Source organism: Vanellus vanellus (assembly GCF_965231255.1).
Source record: "Vanellus vanellus genome assembly, chromosome: 1".
Lineage (NCBI taxonomy): Eukaryota > Metazoa > Chordata > Aves > Charadriiformes > Charadriidae > Vanellus > Vanellus vanellus.
In genome coordinates, this window is record NC_138905.1 from 201,088,901 (window position 1) to 201,113,460 (window position 24,560).

The following is a 24,560-nucleotide window of genomic DNA, read 5'->3' on the forward strand; positions in this document are numbered from 1 at the left end:
AGGATTATAATGAAGCTTTTCTGGCAATATGTACAATAATGCTATGGAAATAAAATATTGACTTAATAAAGGAAAGAACATTAAAGTTCACCTAAAGTCCAAACCCTTTGGGAAGAGTTAACTGTTTGTGTTAATGAAAATAGCAAATGCTAATGCATACAATTATTCTCCCTCTAGGAACCAGATGTCCTACTGATTTTGCTGAAGTTCCCTCAATTCTGATGGAGTACTTCGCAAATGACTATCGAGTGGTTAACCAGTTTGCAAGACATTATAAAACGGGACAGGTAGGGAAAATTAATATGTAAAATATTGACAATAGGAATAAATGTATTCAGGAAAAGAATCACTTTTTCATGTGTTATTTTTTAATAATGTTTAAAGTAGAAATAAATAATGGATAGAAATTATTTTAATATTATAATTTCAATTATTCAGAAAAAATGTTAATATTCTTATTGCAGAAAAGATGAATGTTATCTGCAAAATAATACCAGATCCCTATATCTGGGTTTCCAATTATATGTATAAAACTTTCAACCTTTTTTCCCTACAAAGGTTGTGTAGTTTCAACACAGCACAAACCTAGTGTAGTAGGTGAACAACTTCAGTGTGAATCAAGTTATGTGGAACATTTTAATTTAATTACAGGTAAGTTATGACAAAAATAGTGATCCATCATGGAACTGTCTAAAGTCTGTCTTAAAATAAAGCTTTGGTACCAAATCATGGAAATAAATGTAAATAATCTGCTATGTTTAAAAACTCCTAGTTTAGCACGGTGTAGGGTAGTGATTGAAATATTTTGTGATGAAAAGTGTACTGCTTTATTTAGGATTAGATTAGGATTAGTTAGATTCTGGCAGTCATGAATCTCTGCATTAAAACTCTGATCCATTCTGTACATAAAACGATTCTACGCCAATCTTCTGCAAGCATCTATTGTCTATGAGAAGTTTAGAAAACAGTGCTCTTTGGAACAAGATGACTTTCGGTGGTCACTAACGCATGGCAGCTGAACATGATTTATATTTGTACAACCATTTCAAAAATACAAACCAGTAAACTGTAACCAAAGATCTTTTTCTAGTGCCTTTGGCTGAGGAAGCTTCAGTGTACTCAAATATGATGGTTGAAGAATAGACTACCCATCAATGCTAAAACAGGAAAACCTCTTGAGTTGTGTAGTGTTACACTCGATTGAAGCTTTTTATCCAGTACTAGGTATTCAGTATATTTCAGCATTATGAAAGTGGAATTATGTTCGGTTCCATCAAAGTTAGAAAAATATGTTGCTTAACTTCTATTTTAATAGATACTGTCTGAGAAATTTGCTCTGTAAATCTGCCTTTTTTCTTTTTTTTTCTTTTTTTTACAGAGCAATCATTTCTGCAGAACTGATTCTGATTGCACTAAAAAAGTCTCCTTGAAACATGGTAGTTAAAAGTACTCAGTTCAGGAGTGTTTATCATTTATAAGTTTGAGTCCACATACCAAAATACTGCTTTCTGGTGTTCTCTATAAAGTTCATGTAGTTTTTAAACATTGTGGAGTTAATCTGATTGCATATGAGTTCAGAGAATGAGCTTGACAAAACATCTGAAAAAGATTTGTGGAACGTTATTTATGGCTTTGTATTTTCAAAATGGCTAAGCAAATCTAAACCACGTTTAGTTGCAATGCAAAAGCTAAGAGCCAGACGTTGTGTCCCATTTGGCATTTCCATAAACTACTTCTGTTTATTGGTGGTGAAATCTTGCCCTTTCAGAGAGCAATTGAGAGAGGTTTAATGTAGAAATTCGGTCTTGAAGGGGGCAAGAATGGATTATGACGGAAGATGAGAAAAAGAGCCTGAAACTGCTGTGTGTCTTTTGAGGGCTTTAGACAGCTTCCTTTTAATTTTTTTTTTTTTTTTGTAATTTAGAATGTATTTTGAAGCCATTATCCGACATATATAAATCTGCTTTTGCTTATGTTGGTTCGTCTAAGCCAGTTCTAAGAATCTGATATCAGATTTCTGTATCTGTCATTTAAACAAAAATAGATTGAAGTAATCTTTTCTGTTCTTGAAATTTAGTGATAGTTACAGCAATTACTTTTATCTGTTGTGTATATGTTACAAAGTGCTTTGAATAGAAAATCCCAGCTCTTTTACATTTATAATGTCACAAAAATCCTTTTGGGGCCTATATTTTCTGTGCTTGTTGCCTGACTAATTTTTTTGGTGTGCAAATAGACATTTGAATCAACATTTGCTTCTCCAGTTTTTTAGTTATTTGAAAGAAAAATGAGTCCACTTTACCCCCTTTTCCAGGGAAAGTAAGGAAAGTGGGAGAAAGAGTTAAAATGTGAAATTTGTAAAACTGCCTCATCCGAGTATTGTTCCATACAAGACCTTCCATTAAGTTTCTTCTTATGAATAAAGAGACTGAGCTTTTCTGTGTGAGAAGGATCCTTCCTGCAACAACTACAACAACATAGCTCTGCTGGATGTTGACAGAAGGATGGTCTTTTACTGACCTAGCTTGTTGAGGAAGCAGTGATTTGAAAAAGCATTGTTCTTTCGGCATTGCTGCATCTATGCTGTAGTTTTTGCATGTAAATTTTAGGTGGTGTCATTTCTAACACTCCTACTGAACATATTAGAAAAACTTGGTGGTGTAGTCTCAGCTTATGATTGCCCTTGCCATAAAATGCAATTGCAGAAGGACTGAGGATCCTCACTTAGGATCAGGGCTTATGCTTATGGGAAGAGGAGGGGAAAGAGGTGTTGTTTTGATTATTAAAACGTATGAACTGTTGAAAACTGTTTTTTAGTAGCATTGCAGAAAAAAGCTTGGTGGGCAGGCTTTCAAAGATAAGAATGCATTATGCATATAAATGTGGATCATGAGGATCTGGTCCAAAATATCTTGAAGTTTATAGAAAGCTTGTCTCTGCTTTCTGTGCATTGTTGGGCTGTTGAGTACTGAGGGGTGAAAAAGCTTGCAAGCTCTTCTGGCAAAAGAAGCAAGTCTTGTGAATTTAGTTCAAAAATCTGGCCGGCACAAAAATAATTGTTCCAAGAAAGTAGCAAGCCTAGCTTTCCTTTCATCTTAAAGAAAACCCAAAACAGAAAATTCTTGAGGAACACAAAAAAGGAATACAGAGGACTGTGTCAATTAGTTAGTCAGGTTAAATTGTTCAGGTAAGCTCACGAAGTCAAGCCGTACCAAAATGAGATCTTAGCAGTGTTTAAGCAGACAATCTGGTACATGTCTAACCATTCTGCATCACTGTGTTTGTTTGTTTAATTTTGTTTGTTAAGCGCACAGATATGTGGTAGGTCTGTCGAGCTAAAACATTTTAAGTTTGTGTGTCTTTGGAGGCTGTCTTGAGCAAAAGCCAGTATTTCAGCTGTTCAAATTTGAACTGATTCATTTTTCACAGAGGTGGAAGTACAAAGGCAGTATTGTATTAACATGATTACAAGAATAAGCCCACAGATAGTAAACAGTCGTAACGTGTTGCGGTTACTACACAGCAGTAAGGAGTTAAGTGTGCTTTGGGACACAGGGAATTCTGTTCTTTTAGCCACCATGGCAAACATGCTGAAAAATTCATGCCAAGATCTTAAAGTTACTTAATATAGAAGGATGGAAAAGTGGAACCCAAAGTAAAGCATGTAGTGTTTAAATTTTAAAAACTGGTTATTCAATTAACATAGTTGTAGCCAAAGATCTGTGAAGTCTGTTTTTTTAGGAGGATGACAGTTTGATTCTGGTTTTATCGGCGAGCTCATCTTTCAGGATAAGTAAAATAATCCTGCTGATGCATTTTTGTTCTTCACTCAGCTACTTATTAAGGAGCTGTATGAGATTGTAATGGAGCAAGGGGAAACAGTTTCTATTGCCTGAAACAGTACATCTTCCTCAGTACAGTCAAGACCTCAGCATATCTGTGTGCCTGACATTCACAGAAACAAACTTGTGAAAGGACTGGTGATCTTTGAAAAACCCTCTGGAATCTAACTTTAGTTCCCTGAAATCTTAAATTTTAAAATCCCAAAGGTGCCTTTTTTATCATTCTTTCAATTTAATCTAATTTTGGCAGTGTTTTTCCGGTGCCAAATTCTGCTTGGCTTGTGAATTATGATCACAACACAATCTTTGAGCTAGATCAGTAGCACTGATAGATTTAAACAAAGGACATTCATGTCTTTCTTCTGTGCCTTTTTGTCAATAGGTATTGCCATAAGAACGATTTGTAATTTCCTGTTGATTTTAATCTGCTCAAACAGTAGAGCTTGATCTTCAGGGCAGAGTAGATCTACATTGTTTGTTTGATATTCATATGGCTGCAAAGAAGGTAAAAAGATTTTGTTGGAGGGTCTTGCTATTATCTGCATTTTACTTGGTCTCTAGAAGGTAGTGCTAAGCCATCTCTTGTGCATAGAGATTTTAGTACATTATTAATGATCATTCTGTGTCTCCCCTCAGGAGTTCGATTTAGAATAGGATAGATGCTTGTAGCAGAATATAAGGAAGAAACGGTTGAATGCAGCGGCTGCCTTTCCAGCAGTCTTCTCTGGCTTGAGGTCAGCTATTTGCAGTGCAGTCAAAAGAAGGCAAGACTCTCTTGGGTGGAGAGACTGTAAGAAATGCTTAGCTCTGAGCTGGGAATTAGACCCGCTTCAGTTGTTTCTCGAGCGGCGTTGTATGTGACCAGCTCTCCCAGTGAGCGTACAAAATTTGTTCTCATGGCCGAACATTGCTGCTCTGTGCCCCAGTGAACTGCAAACTTGGATTTCCCAATTCAGTTGAGGGTCTGTGGGACTGTGGTTTACCAAAATTCCCATTAGAAAAGTCTTAGTGCCTTTTGTTCTATTTATTTTGTGTACCAGCTGAAAGCCCATGAGCTTAACTTCTTCTTACCATCATTTAATATAACCAAAAGATAAAATTGAAAATCCATTAAGTTGAAAGAGCTGGTTTGACCTTGCTGGTAGGAGTGCTCCTGGCTTTAACAGTCTTAAATTATAACTGTGTAAAATATGCATAATTGCTGTTGCCAAGTGTTTGGATGTTCAGCTTTTTTAACACTAACAAATTACAGTTTAAGAATTCCCATCCAGTTTTCTCATACTTTACTGTATTCAAAATACAGATGCCCCTAGAAGAAGTCAGTTTTGTTTAATTCCATACTGCACTACTTCAGTAGGAAATGAAAGCCTCTAAAAAGCTGCCAAAACTTGCTGATAGGTTTGGTGCTTAATAACAAAATCTGCTAAATTCTATAGGTTTCCTTACACAAGGTTTCTTGCACGACAACTGAAACTGTGTTATTGCAAACCCACATGTGCTTTAGTTCCGGGATGAAAAGTCATTGAAGTGTGTGCCTCATTCTGTGTAAGAGGATGAGAAAAGAGCTGTTCACAGAGCCTGGAGAAAAATTGTCTGATCAAAAATACTTTTTACCATTTGTATTTTTTTTTCTACTTTGCTTCTTGCCTTAATAGCTTTTCTATTTAATCAAGTAGTATTTTGAACGACACTAGGTCCAGCGTGGAAGCTCAAGGTAGTCAGCTACTGACGTCTTTGTCACTATGGATAACTGCCCATTTACTCTTACTCTAGTATTCAAATCATCATGTGATTTGAAACAGAATTTTTGTATTTGGAAAGAGTAGATGCTGGTCTAACAAGAATATACCGTAGGACTGACTTCATGTTCATTGGTTCATTTTTCTGTGTTGAAATTTAACAGCTGTGCACGTTTATAACAGGCAAAATAGTGGGTGTTGTTCTATCCCATTCTTGACCCAGCTAACATTTGTCTTGGAGAAGGGATTACAAGCTTTGGCAAGCTACTGCGTAGAACAGCTGTGCAATTTGTGTTTTTCTTATCTGCTTTAACTTCCAGATTCCACAGAGTTAATTGATAACATTTTCCTCACTTAAGTGTAACTTCTCTGGAGGTTTTTTTTTTATTCTGTGAACATTACCATTGTTTGTCTTGAAGTCATATCATTTGCACAGAAGCTAAACATATGGCTCTGCCATCAGGATCTGTAGACTTTCATGTATTATTTCTTAAACGCTTCAACACACTGTATAAGTGTAGGTGTGCTTTTAGAGTTCAGTGCAATATCAAACATCTGTATTACATTGTACTTGTAGTAACTTTCTTAATATTTTAGCAAGAATCCAGTTATTTTAATCATATTTAATATGTTTGTTTAATGAAACTGCTAGCAAAAAAAAAGAATGCTTACTATGGAAAAGCTTCAGGAAGCAGTGGAAGAAGTGTAAGGTCAAGCATTCACATACAGATATCCTTAAAAATCTGGCATTAAAACGTCTTTGGATGTACTTGTAGACGTTTGGATAGAAAGTCAAAAAGAGTTTGCTTAATGACTTGAAAGATGTCTGTTGACTTTCAGCCTATGCTGGCACGGATAATTTTATTGCCATAAATGTGGAATAAATTCAACTTTGTTAAAAATTTCAAAGGGTAGATATTTACTGTTCAGTATGACCAAACATTTTTATGTGGGTTAGGCTAGAAGGCCCGATGCTGTCCCAGCTGAAGTTATGAAAACCCCACCAGCTCAATTGGAATTATATAGGCCTCCATGTAAATCTAAGTGAACTATGCTCAAAGACCAACAGAAGAGTCTATTATAATATCTACTTTTCAAGATCAGTCAGGATGACCTGGGAGGACTTTAACTGCCCCATCTGTTCTTTATCTCTAATGATAGTAATAATATTCTTAAGAGGCATATAAAGGAACACAGGATCAATTTATAGAAAAACAAACACTGAGACACAGTGATTTCTTGACTGCTATGTAAATTACTGCGGATATCTTAATTGCCCATTTAATGCTATGTTTAGCAAAGGAGATTTCCTTCCTCAATGCAAAGCACTTCAAATATGTTTTTATTATCACCAAGAGTCTTTTTTTTTGTCATCTTCAACCTTTTTTAGTTGTAAGCATACTATTCACAAATGTACAACAATTCTAAATATGTTGTGACTTTTTTTTTATTCAAGCCACTACCAAAAAACATGGTGTCAAGACTATGTGAGTCCAAAAAGGTGTGTGCTGCAGCTGATATGCAACTCCAGGTATGTTTTTGGCATTCTAGTCTCTACTCTATGCAGAACTTACAGAACGTGTTTTAATTCTTGTCATTTTACCACATTTTTATTTCAGTGTAGACACATTATCTAGCTATATGCAAATTAGTGACAATTCACTCATTTTGATATTAATTTTCATGTTTATTTTTATGAACATATTCTGTGCTGTCTGCTTAAAGCTAAATGTCTGAATCTGTCAGAAAATACTTTGAAAATCACAGCTTTTGAAAATGACCGGATTATCAGAATTGTAAAACCAAATGTGGTTTGATTTCTTAAATTAATGGAATAATTTAAGGAGAACTTTCAGTAGAGGAAGTATTGCATACCTGTAGATCATTAGAGTGTAGCAGCATTGAGACATATGGGCCACCTTAGTAAAATCAAACCAGCTTGTTTATTTACTAGAAAGTGATTTGAGCTCCTTGTCTTCTGCAGCTCTGGTATGAAAGTGGCAACTTTTTACTGCCATCACTATTGGTGGATAAGCTACAAGGCTGTAAGACTTCTATTGCACAGTAATTAAATTCATAAACCTTTATTTTCTGTGTAGATGCGATTGATCAGCCATTCCCATAAACAAACTATCAGTGTTGCTTTTCCTCAAAGGAAGTAAAGGCAATTAGGGTTCTATCTAAAATGGGTATTTAGGTTTTTTTCAGTCCTGCAACAGCAGTTCCCACATGTGAACAGTAGCATTAGCATCCAGCCAAGTTTTTTTACAGTGAGATTTTGGCTGCATTTAGAATGCTGCAAGCTTCTGCTGTGTGATTTTTTGTGATTTCGTTTTCTTCTTTGTTTTAACTTAAGCCAGATGCATATAATTTTTCTTTTTACGGTTGACCTACTGTTTAGGTGAGATAACTCTGCTAGTACTTTAATAAAGAGTAGTCATTTTTTTCGAGATGTGGAAAGAAACAAATTTAAAGATCAGATCTTTGTAATTCTTCACTTTGAAAAGTACCCAAATGATTGCAACCCTGTCTACAAACATGAGTTGTGCTGGTTAACTGAAGTTGATTTAAAAGAAAAGCTTAGTTGAATATTTGCAGTTTGCTCTTTGCAGTTTGCTTTGTGCAGTTATTTCAAGTGACTTAAAACTAATCAGAACACTGGAGTGTGGACCTGTAAATGTATGTGTGTCAGTTACACTAATCAAAACTAGACTTAACGCTGTTTTCAGTGTATACTTATATTTTGCATTGGTTACACTTAACGGGTTTTTGAATTATGCTTTCAGTTCAGCACTGGCTGTCAGTTGCCAGTGTTGGCTGTGCAGGAGGTGTGAACAAGGACGATGCTACCTTTGGCTATACCTCTGTTACATGGAAATAACTGCACCCTCTCTGCAGGTCTGATTTTGAAATGCCCACTCCTGGTTCTGAAAGGTTCTCGTATAGAAACAGCTGAGAATCCAGAAAGTGGGCAAGAATATAATTAATTCATATAGGAGTTTTTTGGGGGGGAAAAAACAATTCTGGATTGAAATTAAATTTATACTGAGAATGCTTAGTGGTGGACCTTTACTCATGAAGCCCACCAACACAGAATAATTTGCCAATGCACAGACGAGTAACCACCAAAGTGATGATCAAGTGCTTTCACATGCACCCGTTCTTTTCTGGTGTGTCCATAACAGCTATTTCACAGATTTCCTTTCAACTTTTAATATGTATTTGCTATAATCTTGTCAACGTTTGGGACCAAATTCACAGTGTGGGGGCTAAATGGACTTGAATACCAAGAACACTTTAAGTCACATGTGACATGGCCTCCCCGTCCTGTTGTGGGGCAGATGGTGTACTCCAGAAGTAAGTCAAGGAGGGATCATTGCATCGGTCCCATGGGGTGGACTGTGCAATCCGCCCTGCCACTGTTGGCCCTCAGACGCTCCTGGGGTCTCTGTAGGGTCCATCCTGGAGTGACTCCAGAGCCCATAGCTTTAGAACTGGGGAGAGAACACCCAGTTCTGATGGGCTCAGATTCCTGCGGGTGCCTAATGATTGACTTGCTGGCAATGATGCAGTGATTAAGCAAGCTGCTTGCCCTCAAATTATTCTTGTGTAACTAATGTTCAACCAGTCTCAACCCGTGCCAAATGACCACAATGCCACACTGAATATTATTCATTTGCTACTTTCAACACCATATTTTTGGAGATTCCAAATGTAATACCCACAGAAGTACACACTCATTTCAAAGACACAGCCTGACAGAGCCATTCTGTTTATTAATTCAGAAGAAATGTCCCAGAGAAGTTGACTGCATGACAAATATAAAGTTTATACATTCCTTTGTAGAAGTGTGTATTGTTACTCATGCAGATTTAAAAATATAATAATCCATTGAAGAAAACTATATATTTTAATCTGCAGATGTCAAAGCATATATATACTACTAATGTATATACCTGAAAAAACTGTAAATGATAACTCTTAATACCTTTCCATCAGGCTTTGCAAAGAGTATATTCTGTATGGACGACTAGATGCTATGTAGGCCATATTTGACCTTTAAAAGAAAGAAAAATGCTGACAAATTTTCCAGCAGTGGGGAAAATGCCTGAAGGTTCTTTTGAGTTCTGTTCAGAAAATGAGTCTATTGGCGTGTGAAAATAAGATATGATGCTGTTTTTTCATCATAACTATAATACCTCTGCATTTTCTTCTAGCTAATGTAATCAGTTGCTCAAGCGGAAAGACGGGAGAATCCATGCATCTTCTCATAAGGCTTTTGCCATGCAGACTGAGTCCCAGAGTCTTTCAGCCAGTAGTTACTTCACTGGAAAATGCATAACTGTTTACATAGTAATGCTATTAAGCAGACAAGGAGCTAGAAAAAAATGGCATCAAGTGAAACTAATAAATACCAATGTCAGTGGAAAATAGAGAGACGGTATGAAGATAGATAACTATTTGATGGCCTTTTTATATTTTTAGGTCTTTTGGGAAATGTGTTTTACTGAAATTAGAAATTATCTCCTAGCTACTTGATATTAAGTGTTAACATGCTCCTCAGCTGTATCACCCGAAATCCTGTGGTCCTGGGATGTGTCTCCCTTTCTCATTTCAAAGGCCTGTGTAAACACACAGAACTGTGGTTTGTAGATGGGAATGCTTATGGCTATAAAGTTCATCCAAGTTTATTTTCAGGGATATTTTTTTTTAACTATGCTGTCCAGGTGGCCTGGCTCATAGCTTTCTTCCCACGCTTTACATGTGCCAGGATCGGGGGAAAGCTTATGGCTGGCTTCAGTGACTCATTTCCCTATTACCACGTTGTTCCTTAGGCAGTCCATTTCACTAGCCTTCAGCTGACGTTGCCCCACTGCCTAGCTGTGAGTTGGGCTTTTGCTCCAGCTCCCTGACCACAAACTACTTGACTCCAAGTTTTTCTTTAGAGGAGGTCCACTGCAGTGCAGTCCCCTCCATCTTGTGAGGAACACTGAAGAGAACTGCAAACAGGTCCTAGCAAAGCTGGGAGACAGAAAAAAGAGAATCAAGGCTGGGCTGAAGCAGGATGCTAAAGTCTGTTGTCAGATGCTGAAGTTCCTCATGTTTGCTGTGGGTTTTTTGGAGACAAGAGGGACGTTGGTGTGAAATGACTCCTGCAGAGTCACAAAGGCCTATGGTGACAGGAGAAAGTGAGTTTTCTAGGACTGTTACATCAGGTAATTTTCAGATCTGTTCGTGGTACTTACTGCTGGTAATATTCTCAGTCACCCTTGCTGCTATAAATGCTGTAGCTTTTGTTGAACTTTTTGCTAAAAAATGAAGTAGGATTCTAGAGACCAGCTCTGAGGATGAAAAGTACAAGCAAAGACATTGCAAGCCTCTTTCTCTTCTAAGATAAGAGTAAAAAATATTGTAGTTTTTACAGTCTAGTATAGATCTTTCTTTAGATTTTTAGTTTTTCGTGTGATCAGTATAATGATGGAAAATTTAAAATACTCCTACAAAGTTTAGTTTTGAAAAATAAAGTACTCATTATTGTTTGCCATTTGGTGCAGTGTCTTCGTAGAGGTACCTCTGAACAGACATTTGCTGCCTACTCTGGGTTTGTAGATGGGCGATGTTAAGCACTTGCGTCTCTTGTTCAATGTTGCTATCTGGGATACAAAACTTGCAATGTCATTAATGGCTGATTGTGCGAGTTTAGGTCTTACTGACCTCTTTTCTCCTTATTAGCCATGCAGGAAGCAAGCAGGAAATTCAGGAGTAGCTCCTGCAAGTCATGGCTTCTTCACTCCTCTCCTTATAACCTTCAGTTTTTCTTGAAAATAATAAATTTTCAAATTTTTCATTTGTCAACAAACACTGTCAAAGGATTTATCAAGATTCTGTAAGTTAGAAGACAGCTTATTTGAACAGAAGGTATATGGTCCTTTAGAACCTTTCAGAATTTTGATGAATGTATGTGTTGTATCCAGCCCAAATAAAATAAATGCTGAATTCTGATAAATTATTAAAGAGTTCAGAATGGTTTTGTACCCAAATTTCATAATAAAGTATCTTTTCACAGGTTGAGGGGGTTGTGTTACTCAGATTGCACAAAGCATCCATTCTCCATGGATGGAGAATGCCTCCAAACAGCCTTTTTTTCCATAAGATTTCTGTATTTTGTGGTTATAATTCCTAAAACTGTGTGTTTATCTCATTGGGGAAGCTATTGCACTGTCCCCGGGAGTGTGACTGGGCCTGAATCTCTAGCCAAATTATTTGCTTCATCCCTTGCACAAAAGCTTTTTGAGGCTCCGTACCATCAATTTTCCTATGAAATGTGTCTACCATAGGGTGGCCTGACCTGAACACTTAGGCTTAAATATCTGGATCCACCAAACTTCTCAAAAATAGCTTGTGTTGCACAGCAGTGGGTGTCCTCTTCTTCTGCCTTTCCTGCACTTCCACTGAATAAGAAATCTTCATATTTAAAAAAATAAATGCTGCAGTTTTTTTCAGGGATGGCACCCGCTGAGCCTTAGCACTGTCTTCTATCCATGCCTATTTCATGTTTGCTGTTGAATTGCCAGATACTCTGCTTTTCTTGAAAAGCCTTTTTATTGGTGCTGCTTTCTTCGTCTCCAAACACTTCAGTAATTTAGTCGTGCACCACTGTTCTGCTGTAGTTCACGAGCTTCGGCACAAAAATTGCCTATGAACCAGCTCTTACCTCTGGCAAAATACCCTCCTGCTGCAGTGTGATCTCAGGCTAAGCTTACATGGCAGTAATTTTAAAATAAAGGAAGCATCTGCCTTAGCACTACACTGTTCCAGCTCTCTAGCAGGAGCTCAGGGGCATCAGCAGCTCTGTGTGCAACATCTTACCTTCGCTGCTGCAACTTGCCCCTGCAGGTGGGATGTGTTCTCATGGCTGCAATGCACATCTTGGAACAGGTTATTTTGCTGTTTCCACTCAAATAACTTTAAGTCTTTTTTTATTAAATCTGTTTAAAAATACTCTTTTTGAAAAGGGGAATTGCTGGAGGCCTTCAGGGACAGGTCTTAACTTTGTTTAAAAATGCAGGTGATTTAGTATTGACAGTGTTCTCAGTGACTTAAACACGGATTTGGGGTAGGTCACAATGGTGGTGGTTGGTGTACTCCAAAACCTGTTTCTCTCCTTGTATGTTATGCTAAAACCAGAAGATTTACAAAACCAGATATATTTAAACTCTTCCCTCTCCCTATTCTTTCTCTCTTGTTCTTTTCTATTTGTCTGTTTTGGTTGGCAGATGCCAATGCCATGTGCCAAAGACAAACGTATTATATCTCTTCAGGTATTTTATGCTGCCTTGGACCAAATCTACCATGGGAAACATCCTCTAAAAAAGTCAACCACAGAACTTTTAAAGGAAACACAGGAAAAAGTTTATGGATTGCCATATGTCCCTAATACAGTAAGTAGAAACATAGTGATTGTATAAGCTACACCTTTTCTTTGACAGCATATTACTACCCCTACGTCTCCCTGCCCATTGCCCCGCACACTCACATGCTTATTGTTGTATTTTTGTCTTGAAAGAGTTTTCTTTCCATCAGCCACTTTATCCAGAGAGTATGGTGTTGGAAATTTTCAGCTAAAAATCGAAATTCAATTGATGTACCCATTTTTGTACAGGTGTAGTCTTGTCATGCTGAACCTGATTACTTTTTATTTTCTTACTAAGGAAGGCACTGGAAACAATATATTGGAAAGAGGGTTTATTCTAGCTTTGCTGTTTCTAGACTTTCTTTTAGACTGTTTCTAAAAGGCAACAAAACACTGTGCTGGATATTGGTGTTTGCATACTGTCAGTGTCAGCATGTGAGCGCAAGTCATCGTGAAGTAGGACTTCGAAGTGAGTTTTTCTCACTCTGCTGCTATGACCTGTGGCACGTCAGTTATTTATCCTTTCATGTGTTGCCTGAAAGTGTTAAAGCCTTGAGTTCTACTGAGCTACGTAATTTTGATCTTCATCGTGACTAGTCGTGCATTTGTTCTGTACTTCAAGTGAGATCCGAAGGTGCAGTGTGCATAGATGGTAGTCGTGGGATTTCCTGGGCTGTCTGGAGCTGAATTCCTAGCCAGAACATGGTCCAAATCACTGTGTGACACTTTGATCAGAATACCCAGATCCTTTCTCTGCTTTCTGCTTCTCAGGAAATGGACTTTTATCCTTAGCAAAAACGTAACTTTCTTCCTCTGAGAAGTGTATTAGCAGATCCATGCTTCAGCCCTTTCCTCATTGAAGCTGTACTGCCTCTGCTGGCCTGCCAAGGCCAGAGAAGTGGAAGCGAGATGCCTGCAGAATACGGTATCTGACTTCTTAGCATTTGTGTAACTGTTGTTTTACACCGTTCCTCCACAGGTGTTAGTTAGCCAGCGAATGGAACAGTTTTTCCCTGCTTTGAAAGTTAGCCTGCATTTTTTGTTCCATTTAAAATACTTTTTATTTAGCTGTTACCTTCAAAAGAGTATAACATCTTGTAATAAGCGAAGCCTCGATATGAAGAGGGACAGCAAGTTTTGGCCTGGAACCTCATCCCAGCAAAATGTACTGTGAACTTTTGAATTGTCAGAAAGTCTGTGTTCTTTACATTTATTGAATGTAGAATTATGTGTGTCTAGTCAAGAACTGTGATACAATTTAAATTTCAGTAAAGCAGTGAAAAATTACATTAGAAGAACATTAGCACTCCAGAGAGTAATTAACATCTGTAATTTGGCTTGCTGTCCTTTGCTGCTCTGTCTTCTGAACTTGAGATATGTTCTCAGTTTAATTTGTAGTCCAGATAAAAAGATAAATGTCTTGCAAATAAAAGTGTTTTTTTTTTTTTAAGTGAAGAGAGTATATTCCTTCCTTTCATTTAATTTCAGAGCTGGACATTGAAATATAGTGAGAGAGACCAGCTTTTATTTTCATCTGTCATTTGGCTGGCAGAGAAAACAAAGTATTTTGATAATTTGAATTTCATCTGCTCTCTGTAGGTTTAGATTCAATTATGAATTGCTAAGTCAGGCTTGTATGTCTTAAGTTAGTGGCATTAGGTAAATATAGTTCTTCCTTAGCGAAGATCTTAACTGCATTAATGTGATTTTTGTAGTACCGTTGTATGTCAGGGCTGCACAAGTATCCATTATCGTCTCTTCCTGATAAACCTTAATTCCCTCCTACTGCTCTTTACAGGCAAGTAAAATTAGTAAATACCCTCTGAATCTACTTGGGCTTCAGTCCCATTGTGCAGACTCATTTTCTGAGGTAGAGCCACAGCATATATCTTCAGCAGATGAATTTCTGTCTTTCTGAGGAACAGCTTAGGTAACAGGACATTTGTATGCATCTTTTTGTTATAGTGCTTTCAAAATGAGGCACCTAAACTACCCCTAATAAATAAACGCTGCCACACCTATGCGGTGATGCCTATTTTAAGGTAAACTAAAGCGTCATCCTCAGCAAGTATCATGTCTTACTTGCCAACAGTAGGAGGGATAGTGGGAAGAAAATCCTGTTGAAGTCTGTATTTGCCATTCAAACAGGTTTTACACTGGGGCAGTTGACACTGCATGCAGTAGTATTTACATTGGCTGCGTTGACACAGGCGGTCACAGAAGCTAGTGCCACAAGCCAGGCAGAAAGGAAAGATGGAGCAAAAACTGTAGACAGACAGAAGCGTAGAGAAACAGCAGTCCACAAGACTCTGTTTTCCTGAAGAATGCAAATCTCAGCTTCTGGCTGGCCATTGCTTATCTGTTCAAAAGTACACAGGGTTTGCTGCTGGCTCCTGGAGGATGAAATTCCACTGGGATTTCTTTGGTCTATTACTGAATCCAGAAGCTGACAACTGCCAGGCAGGGGGCAAGGAAATGGAGCTGCCTGTTTTTGTAGTGTCTGGAGCTTCTGTTGCCAGAGGAAATCTGCGTTACTGAGTTTGGAAAATGAATAGAAATTTTGCGCAGGCTGGATTCTTCCTTTTGACTGCTCTAAGAAAGCAAGATAAACCAAATAATAATGACCACGCGTTTTCCTGCCATTTCTTCCTAAATATACTTGGTGTCAAAATCTGCGCTGTGGGGAATTCGGTACTCTGCTTTTGCTCCAAACTTTTCTTCAAATCATAGCTTATTTCTCATGTCTTGTGAAGCCAGTTTCCATGTACTGTGACCTGCCTTGCAATTCATTACACTGTCTGCTTTTAGAGTATCCCTCCTGGTCTCTTCTACTTTTGTCTCCAGGATGCCCAAAGAGACTTTTTAAAGAAGTATCAGGTGACCCTTTGATCCACCTGAGATGTGATCAAAGTTTCTCCCCGTGATTGTTGCTTAGTCCCCTGCCTGTCCCCCCAAGTTCAGACTTGAAAACTACTTTCCTTTGAGACAGTCATCAAAACTTAATGATACCCCATTGTTAGTCCTGCTCCAAGGATAATAATTCCTATCTCCTGCTGTGGGTTTTGGTTCAATATGGAAACAAAAAATGAGACACAGGGTAAACAGGCTCTGTGTTGATAGTGGAGATTGCAGCCTCCTGCAGTTAGAGGAAAGAGTTCCCAATAATGAAGTGGTTTTAAAATAAGCACCAGCTGCCCAAATGATCATACCTGGATTTTCTTTATGAAAAATTGAATTAGTTTTAATTATTGATTCTTAATATAAAAAAAAAATTAGGGACCTGCATATTAATTTTCTGTCTGTCATAGTAATCTTCCTTCCTAAACTGGGATTTTAGTGGGAGATGCTGGTTTGACTTGTGACCGTGAGGAAAAATTGTTTTGAAGAGTGAGGCACAGGGAATCTGGGTTCTTTTTTAGATTGCTGCCAAATTGTCCATTTTGCATTTTTTAAAATTATGTGGCCTTCCAGTAACCTTTTTTTTCTAGAAACAGAAGAATTTCTTGTGAGGTACTTGAATACAACATGCAATGTTGGAATTAACCCCCACACATCATTATAATTACATTTGATAGGAGGGAACATGTTGCTATGTAGGGAGCCCTTTGATATGTTTTGGAACACTAAATAATTTGCTATATACCTTTTGCTCTAGCAAGTTAAGTACATATTAGTTCAGAAGAACCACCTCTACTGGTGGCCTAAAATTTACATCAGGTAACAGGTTTAATTATGCTTATATATTTTCGTCCAGAGTGCAGGTTTCTTTGGCAGTAGGAGAACTTCTTAATGGCCTATGGTTGCTAGTGATCGGAGAGACCAAAACACCTGTGAGACCAAATATGTTAGCCAGCCAAGTTTGCCAACAGAAAACAAGGCAGGTATTGTTATAGATACCCTAGAGCAAAGAACTGTATGAAAAAAGGTGTATCACCAATGTGGTTGTTAGTCTTTCTTCCTGCAGCTGGGGGGACTCTGCCCAGACAGGGATCCTGACCTTGGAAGGCTCCACCTATGTCCTTGTCTTAACTTGCTGGGATTGTGTCTGTCATGTTCCTTACAACGGAAATCAATGGATGAGATGCAACCTAACATTTGGAGTGCTCACTCAGGGAGGCTCTCAGGCACTGCAGGAAGACGTGGCTTGCTGAGAACACAAGGATTTCATTAACAGGATGCATGTAAAGGTATCTGGCAGGTTGCTCAGCTGAAGAGAAGTTGGTGTCACTAGACAGAGAGAACTAGCTTCTCTGTGGAGAAGAAGCAGTTTCTGCATCACACATTGTCACCATGTGCCCAAGTCCCCTTTTTATTTTGTTGAAGAACACCTGAGAGCAAAAGAGCAGCTTTATGCCTCATTTTCCTTCCTAGGAACCTTTTCTTAGGAGTTTGAAGGTGACCTGACATCATGCTTAGTTGTGGTAGGTAAGCTAGAGGCCAAAAATGCAGACAGTGTGGTTTCTGAAGTTCTGTATCACGGTCTTTTACTGATCATGATCACTCTTAGTGGTGCCGCAGTGAAGAGGAGAGCATTGTTGTTAACAGGCCTATCCCTCAGCCTACTTAGGACCGGCTGGCAGTTTGAGTGAAGTATCTTGTTATTGAATCTGCCGTCCGTGTCATTGTGGCATCTGTTGTCTTAGAATTTCTTAGTAGGTCTTCGAAGTGACTAATAATGTGTAGTTTTAAGTGCAGTCCTGTATAACGTTTCATGTGAATATCAGTAACACCATATGAAAAGAATAAATAGTCAGGCTGGGCAAGCAGTGAGGCAGCTGTCTTAAAATAAATAAGCGATAACCATTGACCTCTGAAGGTAAAAGTGGTTTTGAATTCTGAAAACTTGAATTGAGTGGTGAACATGAATCTTCAAATTATTGGTAAGGAAGGCTAAGTAGTGGCTGCCTATGAAATTTTAAATTGTGATTTCAATTCATACTTAGTTCATCTAAAATCTTCTCAAATTTGTCTTAGATTTATTAAGTTAAACTAACATAATCTTAGAACCTAAGCAGAACTGAAAGCTAGAATAAAAGAAATTAAAAAGAACAGCTAAGTATGATGATTCAAAAGACAATACACAGTTATCAAAGAGACTGAACCAAAGACAAACTATCCTGTTGCAAAGAAGATTTGGGAATAAGGAACCAAGCCGTTTAAAGACCTTACTAAGATAATTCAAAATAGAGATCATTACATGACTGGAGATAATTACTAAAAGAATACTGAAAGAATTCAGAAGAAAGAAGGCTAGAAATGCTGAGCTGCAAAATGCAAGTAGTGAAAATAAGTAAAGTTCCATAACTGCTGAAGAAATAAGGGGAGAGCATGGATTCAGTGCAGGAGAGAAGAACAACAAATATCAGAGAAAGGAGAAATATTCCATGTCTCTGCCTTATTTTTTAAAAAATAAGTGAATTTTGTTTAGGTAAGTACAGTATATCATTTTTGAGAGGTATAGAAACACAACTGAGATTAAGGAATGAAAACTTAGAGAATAATTAGATTAGATGTAGTCAGGCTGTCAGAATATTTAAGTTTGTCAAAGCAGTCACTAACCTGGAGGAATTATCACTCACAAACTCATGAAAAAGTGGTAGTGCTATTGTGACAGCTACTCTTATGAAGGGAGGAGAACTTGGGAACTGTAGACTAATCATTCAGTCTTTGTCACTCCAGAAGTAGAAGAACCAATTAATAAGCAGCTCATAAGTACCTTGAGAACAATCAAGTGAGCAAAATAACCGTGTTCTTTTTAAGAACCACCTGAGATGGAAAAAATCCACTTTTCTTCTTAAGAAATTGATTGACCTTGGGAATAGGAAGGAAGGGGTTGATAGCGTAACTCTAGATTTAGCAAGCTTTCTGACACCTACAGGCTGGAATTCTGCAAGCAAACTGCAGAGTTATGGCTGAGGCAACATGTAGAAGACATGCTGAAAGAGCAGGTGAAAGCTTAGTTTCAAGCTGGGACCCTTTAAGTGGAAATCACCAGGGGTCTGGCCAGGAATCACGGAATCACGGAGTTTTCAGAGTTGGAAGGGACCTCTAGAGATCACCTAGTCCAACTCCCCTGCTAAAGCAGGATTACCGTGGTTTTGTGGTTTTGCTTTTGATTTGGATGAGAATTTTAGTATAATATTTAGAGAAGATCCTTCAGTTGAGAAAGATTGCAGAAATCATGAAAAGTGCAATTTAAATGATCCAGAGAATTTGGATCTAAAGTAGTTTGCATTAGGAAAGCAATTAAATGCATAAGTATTTAAAGAACAATAAATGCCAAAAGAATATTCATGGGATGCTGTTAAAGAAAATCATATCTGTTTTTTTTTTTTTAAGATATTTTAGTATTTGGTATTGGGGACTTAGCAGTGGGTAGCGTTGTGTCCTGTAGCAAGTGTCTTAAAAAGATGTAGAAAAACTGGAAGAAATACACAGAAGCAGTTTTGGAAAGATAATATGTTTGGAAATAAGACCTATGAGGAAAGTTGAGGAGATTGAGTTTATTTGGCTAGCAAAGCGCTATTATTATATAATTATGTGGGTACACATGAGTATGTATGTTCTGGTACTGAAAACCTTTATGAAAAAAAATAGAATTGGAATTGAGACTGTGATCATTTGTTTCTTTTGAGTGAGCAGGTAGTAGGAGGGAAAAAGGGGTTTAATTTACAGCAAATGTGATTATGGTTGGTACCTAATCTTTGAAACGCTTGTCAATCTTTTCCCTTGTTTGTTGAAGAGGGAAGCAGACACGCAGTAGGTCTAGGATATTCCTTACAGGGAGTTTTAAAGAAGCCAGTGTTGTAGATCAGAGAGACATAAATTTCATGGTAAAAGCAGAGAGCCTTCATAGAAGATTGCTTTTCCACTTTTTCTCTCTCTTCAGTTATTTGAAGAGGCACTGATGTTGCTCATATTCCACTTTTTGGAGTGTTTTGAAGAGAGATGAGGTCATATGTCATTATTCAGCCTCTTGAAGTTTGTGTAACCCCTTCAAAGTAATTTTTTACCTCGCCATGTTGGAAACCAAAGTTGTTTACACAAAGTGCAAATCCCTGGATTAGTTTTCATGTGAGCCTTCTTAAAAGTATACTATAAAATCAAGTTGAAGAGTCTGGGTCTGAGAAAAAGATTAATAAAGAAGTGCACGGTGAACTCTGGGGAAGTGATAGTTCTATAAATAATTAATAGCTAAAAGCCATTTCAGAAAGATTGTTGCCCTGCTGAGGTCAGTATTAAAGTAGACACTGGGACTTTCAAAAGCTCTTAAAGTCACCCTTCAAGGTTTGTTTAGGTTTCTGTCTTTTTGGAGTTGAGTTCATTTTATGATAAAGAAAATGCCGATAGCAAATATTGTGAAGATTTGTTTTCTGGTGGTAATATGACACTGTTCACTGGGCAGCTATCTACAGCAGCAGAGTGTTTACAGATACCATGAGATATGAAGCACTTTTAAGGAAATTCTTTTTGCAAGTGTTAGCCCCATGAAACTCAAACATACTTTAGCGATAGTATTTACACGTAGCAGAGCATTTCAAGGAACACTGCAGGAATTAGTTGCATATATCTCTTGGTAACATTTTGAAACAGTTATATGTGCTTCAGATTGCTTTCTTTATTTTTATATATTTCTGTTCTCCCATCTCACATTTCCTCTTCTTTTTTTTCCCAGGATTGTAGTACTGGAGCTATATTTGATAATGACAGATATAACTGAATATATCATTGCCATATAAATACATGCTAGAGGGCCTGAAATTAAATCTTTTCAAATGTAGTGGGAGATTGTCCTCGCTATGAAAAGCTTGCAGTCAAAACAGAAAAGAACAAGAGAGAGGAACTATTATCACCCTCACTTAACAGGAAGTGCCATTTAGACTGAGAGGGGGGGAAAAAAGTAGTTTCTTCAAGTTCATATTGCAGTTTGTGGCAGATTCAGGATTAGAATCATGATCCCCTCAATCCCTGTCTGAAATGGCTCTGGCAAAAGATAGTAAATGAGCATTAATGTAAAATGGTGTCTATTTCATCTTCCAGTGTAGGCACAGACAACTGATATGATTACGTTGTACTGGCAAATATATTTTGCAGTTAAATTGCTTAAAATATTTCTTGGTTTTTATAAGAGCTTACCTTAAGCAGCATTCGTGATGTTTGTTTTAAAATAAGAGGTCAATACTTAAAATTTGGTTTAATTGATAAAGTAGAATAAAACCTTGAGCTTCAATGTGAGTCTGTACCCAAAAGAAACCATGATGATCTGATTCTAGTTATCTTGGGCTTATGGATCATTAAAATTTAGGCAGTAATAAATTATTAGTTGGTAATAGTGTTGGTGTGTGTATTGAGTTTGTATGGGTGTAGAGTTACGTTTTACAACATGAAGGACTCATTTGGAAATTCTCTGATTGCACATTTTTTTATATTTTACTTTTAAGACTAGTTATAATGTTCACAAGTAATGTTGTCTCTCAACTTGTCCAAATAAAGGCAGTCAAAGAACAGAATATAAAATCAATTTTCATATCTCTTTGTCTTTCAATCCAAGTTTTAAGGATTGTGGAACAATGCAGATTGCAGATCATACATACAGCTTTTTGATGTCAGTGTTCTTTGTTATCCCATGTCCCCCTTCCTCCAGGCCCTTTGTGGGGAGGAGAGAAGGTGAAGAGTAAATAGTTTTAAATGATTTTGCTATAAGCAGCTCAAATGCATTAATAGTTTATAAATAAAAATGAAATATTTTTCTTTAATTTAAGTGATTCAAAGACCATATGGTACATATCTAGAATCACCTAAGTGGTTAATTGCATGTTAAATTCCTTTCCTCTTCCCTACTGTAAACAACTGCAAAAATATTTACATTCCCTGCCTTGCTAGATTTATTTATCATTTTATAATAAAAACACAGAAGTGTTATAAATTGAAATCATAATCTCTTGCTTGACTCGCTTTCTAAAATGTCAGCGATGTCTCTGAGTTGGTTTACTTTGTGCACTCTCGCACTCCTAACACAGAAATGCACAACACTGAAAAACTGAAGAATATTGATGTTAGGCAAGTTAGGGGTACAGCACAAGCTGTGGTTTCTTGAAATTAGCTTTCTGTTATTCTAAACAAGATTAGAAACTGCAGCAAAGGAAGTGGCTTTAAAGCTCTTTATTGGATTTTTTTATTATTGTGAAACTCCAGAATGATGATGATGTAATTCTATAAAACTTAGAGGGGTTCAGGCCAAAAATACAAAAAGTAAGTCGACTGAGCAAGCCACTGCATACCTATGGAGAGAATTGTTTCTGCCAGTCAGCGAGTGCTCTAGCTTTTCCCCAGAGCTAGCTACTGGCACAGTTTGCGAACTCTGCGAACTCTAAACTCATTAAACTGTTTTTTTCAAGTGAGAATGAATTGAGGACATCTTCAAAGCACACTGTAAACTTATGTAAGAAACTAATATAATAGGGAAAAGAAATTCTCTGGTTTGTTTCAGAACAAGAGTGAATTCTTTAAGCTGCAAAGTGTATGTGAAAATCTTTTTCTCATTCTGTAAAGTAAATGAGCAGTTTAAACAGGTAAGTGGGAGAATAGGTTCTGCTATGTGACAATTTGGTCTCCCCAAAGTAAGTGCACCCAGCAGCAGAGCTTGAGCCCGGCGGCCAAAGCCCGGGCTTCTGCTAGCAGCGCGGGGCTGCTGGCTCCCATTACTCTGCAGGGGCAAGAAAAAAAGAGGAGCCTTAACCAGGGAGCTTCTCAGCTTGTCTAACCGCAGGCTCAGTTCTTTTGGGAAAGGGAGTATAGAAGAGGCTCAGAGAAGGGCATTTAATTCAAGTAGATTAACACACTAATTCTGGGAGTCACTGTAATGAATGAACGAGACTGAAATTTTCTGTCCGTGATGGCTGGATGTTGTTGTAGTTCTGTGCTGTGAAATCTCCTGAGTATCTTCCTTGAATTTTGAGAAGAGTGATCTTGAACTTCTGTCGGGGGCAGAATATGGGTGTGAAGAGCATGAAAATGCAAAGTGGAATCAAAGGAAAAACGTGAGACCGGATCTCCTGGTTATCAGATAATAGTTTTTTCTTTTGCTAAAAGCACTTTTTCCCTCTGATATTTTAAAATGGTGCCAGTGCAGCTAGTACATCAGAACAGGAAACTTGCTAAGCTAAATGTGGAGCATCCTTCCGATCTGCGCCCCACAGTAAATTTACCATTTTTCTGTGCTGAAAAGTGGACTCATAGTTCTTGACCTGTAACCTGCAGCTCTTTACGTTCCAGCTCCAGCTCCAGCTCCTGCGCTATGAGTGGCTGACACGGTGCCAAGAAACCATCGCCTGTGCTAACTTACAGTGTGCTTGTTTGCATGCTGGAGCGCTGTTGTCCTGGAGTTCCACTAGCCCTGATAAACCTTGGGCTCAGCAGATGGAAATAACTTGTACTGATTTCCATGCTACTCAGCTGTTCTCTTCTGGCTGTCGCGTTACCAGAGCCTGGGGCTTCTTCATGACTCTCAGGAGTTTTCCACCCGTGCTGATAGCTAAATTCAAGGGCATTAGGAGCAATAATACCAAGTTAGTGCCAGAGCCAGGGGTTCTCCACCCAGTAGCCCTTGAAGGAGATAAGTTGGCTGCTCCTCTGTTGGGTTTCCTGCCAGAATAAGAATTTAATTAAGAAGGGGGAGGGCACCAAATATCATCTCCATCAAATGCTGTTCCTCGTGGAAACTATTCAACAACTTGCTCATTGATGTAATTACTGTAGCACACATTTTGTAATTAGAAGACTTAAATAACGAAAATACTTTTCTTAATTTAGTGTTGGGCCTTTTCAGGTTCTCACTTGCGTTTTTTGTCTTAAGATGCAAAGCAAAATGGACTTAAATATACTTTGAAGTAACTGAAGTCACAGGAGAAACTGTTGGAAGAGCATTTTGAAAAGTCCAAGCACTATTAAGAATTTCTGTAGTTGTTTTTTTTTTTTCCTCTTTCAAAAAGATGTATTAGGATTTTGTAGCACTGATTCCATGTAATTAGCGGAGCTCCATGGAACAATGATCACCCACATTCAGACAAAAGCTAGGTTAGTACATATTAAGCTACCTGTCGTTTTTTTCTTTCAGTTTTGTCATTTTAGAATAACATCTAAAATTTTATATCAGATTATTTTTGTGATAATTTAAACAGTTCTAAATTTAGAATTCAAATAATTGAATCCTAAATTAATTTATGTAGTCTTCAGAACAGCTTAGTTTAACTGATCCTACCATATTGTTGAAATGAACGAAGGGGCTTAACTTTTAAATAGAAGATAGAAGTTGTAGTAAATTATTCAAATTTCTCCTAGAGCAGTAGTCCTGCCCTCTCCAAAGATAACAGCATAAATACGTCTGTCCTCTGACTACAAAGGAAACCTATGTGACTAGTGTGGGCAAGACGCCTAGATTAACGTAGCTAAAGTAAAATGAACTGAATCTTACCCTAAGCATGTATCATACAAGGACTTTTAAAAAAAATCCTGATAAGGTGTAAGAATACAAAAGTACCAGTGGAGTATTTTTGTTTGTTGCAA

General features: G+C 37.6%; 1 protein-coding gene across 1 annotated transcript in view; it reads left to right on the plus strand.

The window, feature by feature from the left end:
* The window catches only part of MIPEP (mitochondrial intermediate peptidase), a 77,875-nt gene that overhangs the window by 39,663 nt on the left and 13,652 nt on the right, over positions 1-24,560 (plus strand). The window contains exons 14-16 of the mRNA XM_082485813.1: positions 178-287; positions 7,038-7,112; positions 12,904-13,023. Of these exons, the coding sequence (XP_082341939.1) occupies positions 178-287; positions 7,038-7,112; positions 12,904-13,023 (305 nt within the window). The remainder of the gene's footprint in view (positions 1-177; positions 288-7,037; positions 7,113-12,903; positions 13,024-24,560) is intronic.